We start from the raw sequence: 12,852 nt of genomic DNA, 5'->3' as shown, positions 1-12,852 counted from the left end.
CAAAAATAATCTGAAATAGGAACAACTGAAGTTCTGAAATAGGAACAACTAAAACCCAACATGAAAAGATGCCGATTTAAAAATAACGTCAAAACTTGTAGCCAATACAAGATTGTTAAAAGAGAGAAAGGGGAGAAACACATCAGATCTCATTAATGGTGGAAAAGACAAAAAACTGAGTTAAGAAGCAGACTTAAGTTTTAAAAATGCAGTTAAATCTACAAAAATCTACAAAATCTACAAAAGGAAATACCAGTAATTCAATATAACTATTAAAAAGATTTTTATGGGGCACCTGGGTGGCTCAGTGGGTTAAGCTTCTGCCTACAGCTCAGGTCATGATCTTGGGGTCCTGGAATTGAGGGCCACATCGGGCTCTCTGCTTGGTGGGGAGTCTGCTTCCCTTCCCTGCCTGCTGCTCTGCCTACTTGTGATCTCTATAAAATGAATAAATAAAATCTTTAAAAAATAACAATAAAATATTTTTATGGCTTTCTTGGGATCAAGACCAACATGCTTAAATAGCCTCCAAGGCTTTACATTATCTAGCCATGGTCATCTGCTCTAGCCTTAGTCACTCTCCTTACTCTCTCTAGTCAGCTGCTCTGGCCTCAAATGACATACCTATACTATTCCCTTTATTCAGAATCACCTATCTGTTCACCCTGTCAGTCCCCATTTTACTCCTACATCCATCTTTCATATCTCAACTCATTTTTTTTCCCAACTCATTTTTTTAAGGAGACCCTCCCTGACCACCAATCATTATTACCAAATCCAAGATCCCAAACAAGAGTTGGATCACCTGCTTCATACATTCAGTTTCCCTATTTTTTCTTTCCTAGCCATTATTTTACAATTACATATTATACAATTTTATCTTTTTCCTCCATAAAGGCAAGGTCTTCATCTGTTTTGTTCACCATTATATGCCCTAAGACTAGTATAAAGTTCTGAACCTGGTACACTAAGAAAACTGGATCTCAGAAAAAAAAAAAAAAGATCTGGACTTCTTTATACAAAAGATGCTTAGAAAAGAAAGATTACTAATTCAAAAGCTTAGGTGTTAACAACAAATAAGAAGTGATGAGGAAATTTATGTTATCAACCTACTAAAACTTGAAAATGTCCCTAGTAAAAGTTCTAGTTCTGGTATCTTTTGAGGGGATTTCTCCAGCTGCTAAAAGAGGACGAGGAATGGATGATATTTAAGTGGAAAAGAGAGGAGACATTTTGCTTTTCATTTAACTCAAATACCTTTGCACACAACTCCAATTTGGAAACCCCTTCATGCTATCTTTCAGCCAATGGACATGCAAAGGAGTCAGGACTACAGAATTCCAAAACTGGTAGTACTAATAGCACAAAAGACTCCTGGGATCCTGCTAAGATAGAAAACTAAAGAAAGACCAGAACTTTATTCCAGTAAGTCAAAGTACTTGGTCAAAACCCAAAATAAATTCAAAACCCAAATAAGAATTGAAGAGGACCAAAAAAAAAAAAAAAAAAGAATTGAAGAGGACAGAATACAAGGAATTATGCAGACATTCTAAAAAGAAAATAAAGATATTTTAAATATACCCCATCACACCAAAAAACCAAGGATAAACAGCAGGAAAAACTTGAGACTGAAGATACAAACACTACGAACTTCTAAAATCTTCTAATTAGCACGGAATTTTCAGAAGCCATTCTTCAAGAAAAGAAACAATTTTTTTTAAAGATTTTATTTATTTGGGGTGCCTGGGTGGCTCAGTCATTAAGCATCTGCCTTTGGCTCACTCAGGTCATGATCCCAGGGTCCTGGGATGGATCCCCATATCAGGCAGGAAGCCTGCTTCGCCCTCTCCCACTTCCCCTGCTTGTGTTTCCTCTCGCTGTGTCTCTGTCAAATAAATAAATTTATTTATTTGTAAATAAATAAATATTTATAAAAAGATTTTATTTATTTGTCAGAGAGAAAGTGAGCAAACACAAGCGGGGGCGGGGGGCGGCCACTGCTGAGCAGGGAGTTCAATGCAGGGCTCAATCCCAGACCCCTAGGATCATGACCTGAGCTGAAGGCAGACGCTTAACGGACTGAACCACCCAGGCATCCCAAGAAAAGAAAGAATCTTCAAGAACAATAGGGTTTATTATTGAGGTAGGGTTACAATGTCAATTATGGCCTACTGCCATATGTTGACTGACATCTTCAAGAAGTCAAAACCATGAAGTGTCCATTTTCCCCCCATCAGTTGCTTCCCCTAATATGTTCTGCCAATATCTGTGACTAGTAAAGACAATAGTCGATCTAGAATGTACGTCAATAAAAGATCCTTGAACACCAACTTCATTTTGCACAGATAATGCTGGGAATTTGGCCTGGTTTATAAGTTACTACAAATGACATACATAAGTCAGGTAGTTGATTGTTCTACTTTGTGGCTATAGTACTACAGTATTTGTATCTTGATATTACACTGAACTTTGGAGAATGAAATATATGGAATTTGGGAGTAGAGACATTACAATTTTCCAAGTGCTGAAAGAACATGAGAACCAATGGAATACTCCCAGGCTACCACGGCTGAACAAATCCAGGATTCAACTAAACTGAGTAAGAGCTGTCGGAGATGGTACAGAATAAAAAATATAAATGAGAAGACAGGTAAGTTTTGGTATATGACTTAACTTCTACTAATTTATGTCAGGGAAAAACAAAGATTAATTTTGTTTTCTTGTAAAAGAATCTGACCACAGATTTTACAAAGTTTTACAGTGCAGGCATGACATACTGGTGTCTGGGAACTTCTAACAGTGCTATGTGATAAGTTTAATGGAACAACAGGATTATGCCTAATTTGAGATGAGAACTATGTTTAAGTGATTTAATAATACCAAGCCTTGGGGGTAAACATAAAACAAAGCAATACCCAAATTTATTTTAGTGTCTCTGGGAGTGACACTACAACATTCATAAAGATCCTAGGAGATGGAGTGATGCTAAAGCACTTAGCACACAGTAACTCAACACCTCTGGGGCCTAAAGGGCCTTGCTGGCCATTAAGCTCCAACATAGTTAGGTCTGTTATTTATTTATTTATTTATTTAAAAGATTTATTCATTTATATAACAGAGAGAGCATGCGTGCACACAAGCAGGGGGAGCAGCAGAGGGAGGGGGAGAAGGGAGCCTGATGCAGGACTCAATCCCAGGACCCTGGGATCATGACATGACCTGAGCTGAAGGCACACTCAAACAACTGAGCCATCCAGTCAACACTAGGTATATTTTATTTTGAAATTTCTTTTTTTTTAAAATATTTTATTTATTTATTTGATAGAGAGAGATTACAAGTAGGCAGAGAGGCAAGCAGAGAGAGAGAAAGGGAAGAGAGAGAGATGGATCAATCAATCTTGGGGGGTTGAAATGGCCAATTCACTAGTCTCATGTGGATCCTAAAGACTGAAAAAGTTGTTTTTCAAAATTACAGGAAGGAATTCTTGCAACCCTCTGATGCTTCTGTGAGTTAAAACACCTCTGTTAAGTGGCCTGGGACGCCTGGGTGGCTCAGTCGTTAAAGAGTACTGGCCTAGCTATTGAAACGACTGGGTCAAAAGGAAAAAAATTAATGGGTGAGTGATTATTCAAAGAGAACTGACTATTATTACCTATCTCCCTCACAACACATATTCTAAGGGAAGCTCTGTAGTATTTATCAAAGCCAATGTCACAATCAGATACCAGTAGGTTTAGCAGTGATAAAGATAGAGCCTTAATGGGAAAGATAAAGAAAAGGGTCAAGTTTTCTTCTTGGTTCATTCTTCCTTCCCACACAAACTCTGAAAGACCTGGAGGGCAAATTATTAAAATGTTCGGGAGAAAAGAACCAGGAAACCTCAAAGATGAGACTCTGACTACAGCTTATACTTTACATAAAAAAGGCCCTCAGGATCCCAAGAACTCTGTCTAGGGTAGGTAACCAGACAAGGATCTGGAATAGAAACGGAAGCAACAGAAAGTACACATACAGAGAACATTCTTAGTTCTATGTTTTAAGGTACTCCTTGGGCAGGAACAGACAGATCGGGTAAAGATTTGGGATCTCAGCTTCTAAGATGGACTATCAGTTTATTTACAAGTCAAGATTGCCTAGATATGGAAATATAAATTACAGTTCAATCCTACAAGATACATAATTAAAAATGTGATTTTACAATTCAAGTAACAAAATGACCTAATTCAAAAAAGACAAAATATAAGCAACTGCAAAAATGACATACCAGTTACTAAAATGAAAAATCATAAATAAATATCATTAAGTCAGTGTACATCCTATCTTAATCGATAAGTTATGATTTAAAATTTTGAGAGATAACAATCTGTTGTGGCAATTAAAAAAAAATCTTTTTTTAAAACCAGCTTTTTAAAAAAAATCTAACATTTTTAGTTTTGTATTCTCCCTAAAAGTAGTCAGTGAATAAACAACTACCACCCAAGTTTCTCTGTCTCTTTAGAATGATACTCAACTTTCTTTAGTTTACATATCAAAGAGAAAAGGGAAACATGCTGTCCAGCTTAGACAATATTGTCAGAACTTTTAGGGATTAGTTCTAGGTATTACATTTGAAAACATACAATAAATAGATTCTGTCCAAAGGGTCAAGTTTCTGAAACTCTTATGTGAAAAACATATTTCAAGTATCAAGTTAGGAATACTTTGAAAGGCCTAAATATGGGGAAGGACAAGATGAAAAGACAGCCTCTTTCAGATTTGAAAACAATTATTTAGAAGAAATGTGATATTGTGAAGAACCTGGCATACCATCTAATATATAGTAAGTATACCATAAATATGAGTCTCCATCCCTCCTTATGTGAGGTAGTATGGTTAATACCAACTGCAAAAGCTACAGAAACTTTGAGTCAACATGCAAGAAACTGGTAAATAAATAATAGTGAACACAACTGCCTTAGAATAACAGTGAGTTGCCAGACTGGAGGTATTCAAGATGAGGCTTAAAGGTTCTCTGCCACGGATGCTATAGAATTAGTAATTCCTTTTACATATGAGTTTGGACCAACTGACCTTTAAGGTTCCTTCTAACTCCTTACAATATTGGGGTGATCACTAGAGAAATGATCACTAAAATTTTTTCCTCTTTCCTCAAGTATGTCACTTAATGTAAACTGATAGGTTATCTTACCTATGAGATTCTTGCTCTCCTTTCATTTTCTCTACTTTTGATAACATATCATCAACTTTAAATGTTTTCCTGAAAGAAACAGATAAACAAAATAATCACTTCTCGACTGGGAAAAAAAAAGATTATACTTTATTGTCACTGTAATAGGCAAGGTGGAAATCTGATTTTGATTATTTTTAATAAGATAAATTGTGGATAGTTAGCCATAACAATGAATACTACATTGAAACAGTGTATGTTATAATACAGCAGACAACCCTTCAAGTCCCATCTCAAAAGCTATCTTTTCCATGAAACCTTTTGTAATTAGTCCCAAACCAGAGTGATTTCCCCTTACCTATGACAACTGGCTTATATTTATTTTGACATAGAGTCTCATAAATGTGAACTTGCATAAATATTTTATTTCTTCTCCTAGACTATAAGCTCCTGAAGGGCAGAGATTGCTTTTCTTCAAGGAAAGCCACATCATTGTACCTTACATTTGAAAGGTATCAAGCATCTGTTGGACTGAACCAAACAAATGCAAATCACATATTTTGAAACATCCATCTATTTCTATTAAGTAACCTGACAGATATGTGGTAACACAATTACATAAAAATAAATATTTTATTTAAAAAATCTGAAATAAACAAAACATCCTCAAAGATTATTAGCAATGGCTAAAGTTAAATGATATGTCATAATAAAGAGATGGCTATCAACCATCATGGAAAAATTTTGAAGTTTAGGGGACATGCCCATCAAATCATAATAAAATTATTAGCTTTTAACTCCAGAACTTTAAGAGAAAAAGGTACTTTTTCCATAAAACAGAAACTTAAATTAAGAATAACTCCCATATACTCCCAAGCAATTTAAGAATGGACTCTAAAACAAGCCTTATCTTAGTTCTTAAGGTGGTCTATTATATTAGTTCTACAGACAGAAGCTAAAAATCTAGACCCACATATGTTAACTGGAAATGAATATTTCTTCTCAACTCATACATTTTTTTCAAACTTAAGACATGAAAAACTTAATGTACTCCACATAAATTACTTTGTAAACCTTGAATTCAGACACTAGAAATTACTATCAGGCTCATTTCCTCCTAACAGCTACTATACTCAACTATAATAAAAAATTATCAGTATAGAAATGTTAATGTAATTATATTACAGTAAAATACTAATAAGAGCAGAATTGATGCAATCTACAGTTCAGGTGAAAAATAGCCTCCGTTAACAAAAGATTGTTTAGGAAAAAAAAAAAAAAGCTTCTCTCTTTACCTTTAGAGTTACTGAAAACTTCAATATTAATGTTTCATCCAATAGAGCATAAAGGAAGTACTTTAGAAGGATGGCAATACATTTTCAATCTCCACAGATAAGAGAGAAGAAAGAAGAAAAATGTAGGATTATTTTAGGCTAGTTACAAAGAACTTTCCAGTATAAATACTGAAATGTACTAATGAGGAAGGTTGTAAAGTTACTGGAAACTTTTAAGAATAATAAGTTTTTCTTTATGCAATGATTAAGAAGAAATCCTGTCTGTAAGAAAGAAAAGTTAAGGCTGTAAGTCACAAGGTTCATCTCTTCCAACATTATGGAGGTGTGCATAGGAAAGCTGAGTGTTAACAAACATGTGAAATAGGTTAAGATACTATAGGCAACCCAGCCTTCTTTAGGAAATAAAAAACAAAACAAATCACATAAGCAAATATACAAAAGCAGTCTCACTCCCAGCACCAAGTATGTCTGCTCTTTAGAAAGATACTGCTATAGCAGCTCAGATTTAACAAGGAAAACCGTAATCAAAAGATCATCAAAAAGGAGAATATTTTTAAAATTCAAGAAATTCAAGAAACTCCAGGAAATTTTCTTAGGAGGATTCACAAACAACTTACATGAACTCTAGTAAAATAGATTCAATAAAAGATGCCCTTCTCCTCACAAATATTTCCACTGTATGAGTGTTGTGTTAGTCTATAGAATGTGAATACTTCTATGAAGTGAAACTAAAGTACAAGGTGAGTTTAACAAACATACTAGAATTAATAGCACAACGGACTGTATGACTTCAAAGGGAGTGACATATTTATTCCAACAATGAATATTATGCTGTTATAATAGTAAAAAAGGAGTCCCAAAACATTTTGAGCAAAGGATAGTTATTAAAAGCGATTTTATAAAAGGAGTCCCAAAAACATGTTTAACAAAGCCCACACCATTAGGGTAAATTCACCACCTTCCAAAGCCACCAGCTACTTTGAAAAGAACAGCACTCATCTGAGGATTTATAAGTTGTACAATTTGTTAAAAATTAATTTCAATGTCTTTTATAAGCCAGGCATATAACAAAAGCATTAAGTGATTCCTAATGCATTTTTGCGTGGAATAAAAACTATGGGATTTCTATGTTTATTGCCTAGTAAACAGCTGCAAAACTTCCCCAAAAGACAATTTTTTGCCTAAAAAGCAATAAATTAAGAAAAGTAATTTCTTCTACCAAGCTTTTAAACCTGTCTCTACCTATTAGCAGACAACAGAAATGTATCCCACAAGGAGACAGTCAAATAGTCTGATAAACAAACATGACAATAATGAACTGAGATTTTAAACGTATTTTTTAATTTATGGATTAACTCATCATTTTGAAAAAACGTAATCACTTAAAAAAATGTATAAGTAACCTCTACACCCACAGGGGGCTCAAACTTACAACCCCAAGATCAAGAGTCTCATGCTCTACTGACAGCCAGCCAGGCACCCCCAAACCTAATCACTTTTAAATTAAAATCAGGCCGCATCCTAAATGATAACCGATCTTCCATATTAAAAATACTAGAGGAAAAAAGTTAAGTACTAATTAATCAAAATCTCCTAGTTTTATAGAATAAATCAGAAATCAGCACACCATGAACCACAGGCCAAATCCTGCCTACTGCCTGTACCCAAACCACAAGCTAAGAATGACTTTTATGGATAAATATGTGCAACTGATTTGAACAGTAACTAAACCCCAATTAAGGTAAATGCCATCTCTTCCCACCGCCCAAAAATGAAAGAGTCTCACACTTCTCACTAGCAGGCATATTTTACAAAACACTGTACTCAATTATTAGATTTTAAATTTTATCAATAAAAAAAACTGTGAACATTTTTTTTCTTTTTGTGTAAGTATCTACTTACATTCTAACTAATAATCTTAATTCTGCCTCCTGGACCACAAAGCCTAAAATATTTACTATCTGTTCCTTCACAGAAAAAGTCTGTTGAACCTCGGAATAGATCAAATAATGACACAGACAAGCAAAGAGCTGACGAATTTAATTCTGTTGCCTAATCCATCACCTTCTTCTCCCAGTTATTTAGGCTCTTGGCAAGCTTCACCTATTAAATGTAACACACACGAACACACAATCGCTTACATACACTCTCTGTTCAGAAAGATTACCAAAAGACAAATAGTTTTAACATTTCAATCCTTCAAAGTACACCTACGTATATATACAAAGCTAAACCAAGTCTTGCCATAGAAACATGATGCTTACTTAATAATCAGTAGGAGGCTCCAAAGGAGTCTGGTTTCAGAGTCTATTGGGATAGCTTAATGGTTTTAGTGAGTCAAGATTAACAATACCAAGTACTTAATACAAGCTCTTTCCTTTAAACTTAAAATTGTTCATTTGATATACTCAGTCACCTTGCATGTAGGATAAGAAACTAGCATTCCATAATTACATATGGTTAAATATTGCATGTTTTAAACAAAAATAAGCTCTGATCGACACCGCCAGAGTCCACCTGAAAACTAGATAATTAAGACTTCTTGTTTTTTAAGGACATTCAGTCTATGGAGTTCAGAAATATTTCCTCTTCTAGAAAGACCACCACCAAAGACATAAAATGAGACTTTCTGAACCTATCATTATGGAAGCAAATTCTTCGTTGTTAGAACATATAAGAAATATTTAAAAATTAACTTAAACTTATGTATTGAGGATAGTTTCCCTGAGCCCTTTAATATTTAAATCCTCAGCTTTTTCAAACTTGAAAATACTCATAGCACAATATAAAAATATTATTCAGTAAAATTACTTCATTCACTCCACTACTGTATCACTTCTACTAGAAAAAAAATTGGTAATAAACTAGATTTTAAAAAATGATACTATTAAAAATTGCTTGGCAACCAATTCAACCAACCACTTTTTCATATTTAATCTTTAATTATAAATAGGACCTTAAAATAAAACTTTAACATTGTCTGATCAACTCAAAATAAGATTCATAAAAATGTACCTTTTGATGTTTGTTCTGGAGTTTCGATGAGACATGTAAGTAAGAGTCCTGTGCAAAAATATTGGCTACAAAAAAAGGTTTTAAAATATTAAAATTAAATAGGCAAAATTCTAAGAAAAAAATAGTACTCATTAATTTTATTGACTACTTACAGCTATAAGATTTCGAGTTCGAAGAAATCTATAGATCTGCGTTGGTTCTAGGTAACAGGAAACAAAAGGATTACTTAAGTTCTCAAGAAAATAACCAGTCCAGCCAGTATTATAACCAATATAAACCAATCACCTGTATGAAAATCATGTACTAAATAGTGACATCAAGAAAATTAGCATGCATAGTAATATCAAAAGACATTCAGTCTATGGCATATATTCACAAAACTCAATTACATTTATTTTAAATTTAAGGTTCTCTACTGTCTTGTGCTTAAGCCTTGCCATTTCTAAGGAAGCTACCTTTTAAAACTAGTCTGTATGCAGAACTGAAGACTAATTATACTGATTTAATTAAGCTAATTGAAACTATAACCCATCTCCTCCCAAAAATGAGCTGAAATGAGGTAGCTGGATTCAGGAGAAGAATTTATTGATGCTAAATAAGAGAATAAATTTTCACTTTTTAACTGGTCTTTTAAAAAATTAGTAGTAAGCTGAAACAGAATAAAACAGTTTTGCAGATGTCCTAATGAAGGTATAATGAAAGTCAGCCAATACTGAAAGAAATGAGACACAGACTATACCTAAAATTTCCAATGAATATTTAATTATAATTGAAATTTTTGTCTATTTTGTTCAATATAAATACGATCCCAATATGTAAATACTAGCTTAACATATATTTTTAATCAACAAATCCCTAGGCTTTTAAAAGCTCTTTAGTTAAAACTTGTTTGCCTTCAGAGATAAAAAATATATATATATTTTATATACAACAATACCAGTTCCTTTAATTTAGTAGTATCACATTTCTTTAAATAAAGAAGTATCAAAAGGAACTAAAGATAACTTACTACATCAGTATATGTATCAAAGCATTTTAACTTCCTAGAAATTAAGATCAATATTAGAGAAGAATCAAGTTGTTTTGTGATAAGATCTAGCACTTAATGACAGTTTACTCCTCCAAGGTAGACTCATCAGAAAGCAAAAACAGCTTAAACTTTCTTGGCAGCTTTGTCTCTGCATCACATTTAGAAAGCAATGTTCAAATTTCCACTTAATCTTCAGTTAGTTTAGTTTTAGTGTCAAATACATAAAAAAGAGAGAAGATAATTTAGAAGGGGTACAAACATGTACGTTTATTGTCATCACTGCCCTTCAGTTCTCCATTTTTCCAATTTAAAGCACTCCAGATTTTTCAAAGTAGATTAAGCAAAAGTAAGACTGAATCTCTCAAGCAGGTTCAATATTCGTTTCAATAAAAACTGAAATTCCTTGTATTAAATTCCAATTAGAATTTCAAGAAGCACTAATAAGAGAGAATGAAAGAAGGGTATTAAACAACGTAATACCTCTTTTCAAGCACAGCTGATACCAAGCCTTTAACATATGCCACGGTAAAATTGTAAATAACGACATTCGGCGGTAAAGCCGAGTTTATTCAAGTTTCTTGTTATTTAGCTATTAGCGATCATCCAAATTACAAAATGTACACAAAAGCAAGAAGGAAAACAATCACGATTTAATACTCATTAAAGGACAATTGAGATTATTTACAGTCATGATGTTTTTAATAAATTCTATTGTTTCCAGACACCTTGCCTTCCTTTCAAATCAAGTCATAGTTCTGCCCCTGAAACAAGACCTTAAAAGCCAAAACTGACACAAGAAAATGTTCTGGAATTAAGACAAGTACAAGGGGCAAAATTCCGTGGCAGTCTCAAGAGTAGACCCTCTAAGCGCTACCCGACTCAGTTTATGTACCCATGGAATGGGTGAATAGAATTGAAAGGTTTCAAGCATCCAAAGGTGCCATGTTAACGTCCAGCACCAAGTTAGTGCGAAAGCATTTCAGGCAAATGACAACTGGGTCGGTTTTCCTGCACTCCTCGCTTAACAAGCTTTATTTGACTCCTCAAAACGTACAACCGAAACCCTTGTACTTCTAGAGTAAGAAAAGACAGGAAAGAAAGCAAGAACTAGTCTCGGGATCTGACTGCATCCTCAGTCCAACTGTAACCTCCCCATCTAAAAGCCTGATCTTTTAAACGTGGGGCCCCACTGCCCAAGCTCTCGGGTAAATCTTCGGAGAGTCAAGAACCTCACCTGCACCCCCAGGTCCACCTCCCCCTAAGGCCCTACCTAGACTTCGGACCCCCTTGCCCGTAATCCCTCAAGTGGGAACAGCCCCCTCAATTTCTCCCTCCACTCCCAAATCAAGTCGAGTCCCGGCGAGGAAGGGGGGCCCAGCACGAGTGTCCCGGCCCCCTAATGCGGGAAGAGGGGGTATTCCTGCCCTCAAAGCCGCAAACACACTCACTCTCAAAGGCCTGGAGGAAAAGCTCGTGGTCAGCCTGGACGTGCTCCATTTTCGGCTTCTTCACCGGTAACACCGCGGCCCCCGCCGCTGCCGCCGCGGAGGAGGAGGACGAGGCCGAGTAACTGCCGCCTCCTCCACAGCCCCCGCCGCCGGATTTGCCGCCCGACGCCGTCGCCGCCGCCACCGCCGCCGAACCCCCGAAGCCGCCTCCCCCGGACCCCGCGCTGGGCCCCGAGCCGCCCCCTCCCCCACCGCCGTGCTTCTGAGGCGCCATCGCGGTTCCTGCCTCCTCCCCCCGCCAGCTACCCGCCGGGCGGCCCCGGAGAGTAAGCGCCTGCAATACCAACCGCTCGCCCCAGCAGGCTCCGGCGGACCGAGGGGGGAAGGAGGAGAGAGGGGAGGAGAGGGGAAGGGAAGGGAGGAGGAGAGGAGGGAAGGAGGGAGGAAAAAAAAAGTGTCTCCTCCTGAGAGCCCCGCTTCGCTCGGGAGGCCGCTCACCCTAGCCTGGCCTCGCTCCGCCCACTTCCCCCGCCCGGCGTCCTGATTGGCCGGCGGGAGCGCGCGCCGCCCGGCCGCCCAGCCCGTTGGCCCGCGGATTCTCCCGTCAGTCACGCGGAGGCGCTTCTCGCGGAGGCGCGGCTTGGTTGGCCCGTGCGCGCTGCCGATCGCGGGCCCGGCCGCCTCTTTGAACTGAATTCGCGGGAAAATTGGGGGTCGGAGCGGCCTTCCTGCTGGCCCCGGTGCATTGTGGGGAGAGAGGGACCCGGCGAGCGGCTTAGGGAGCCGTTTCTCGCCTTCTGAGCGTCGTCAGTCACCGCCCCCAGGGGGTTAGAAGACCCCTGAAGAGAGGCGGGCCTCTGAGGAACTGGGGGCGCGGGGCCTGTTAAATGAACGGA

The 12,852-nt window shown here is 37.1% G+C and overlaps 1 protein-coding gene across 2 annotated transcripts in view; it reads right to left on the bottom strand.

Annotated features, from left to right (window-relative positions):
- Positions 1-12,444, bottom strand: part of SUZ12 (SUZ12 polycomb repressive complex 2 subunit) — a 43,170-nt gene extending 30,726 nt beyond the window's left edge. The window contains exons 1-4 of one of the 2 annotated variants that reach the window (XM_044248362.1): positions 11,957-12,444; positions 9,631-9,677; positions 9,479-9,543; positions 5,190-5,258 (exon numbers count right to left, since the gene is read on the bottom strand). In XM_044248362.1, the coding sequence (XP_044104297.1) occupies positions 5,190-5,258; positions 9,479-9,543; positions 9,631-9,677; positions 11,957-12,230 (455 nt within the window). In that variant the 5' untranslated portion in view covers positions 12,231-12,444. The remainder of the gene's footprint in view (positions 1-5,189; positions 5,259-9,478; positions 9,544-9,630; positions 9,678-11,956) is intronic. The other variant, XM_044248363.1, reaches the window with a different exon arrangement.
- Positions 12,445-12,852: the final 408 nt, after the last annotated feature.

Source organism: Neovison vison, chromosome 5 (assembly GCF_020171115.1).
Source record: "Neovison vison isolate M4711 chromosome 5, ASM_NN_V1, whole genome shotgun sequence".
Classification (NCBI taxonomy): Eukaryota; Metazoa; Chordata; class Mammalia; order Carnivora; family Mustelidae; genus Neogale; species Neogale vison.
The sequence above is the reverse complement of the archived record's forward strand: the minus strand, read 5'-3'. Positions and strand labels throughout refer to the sequence as shown.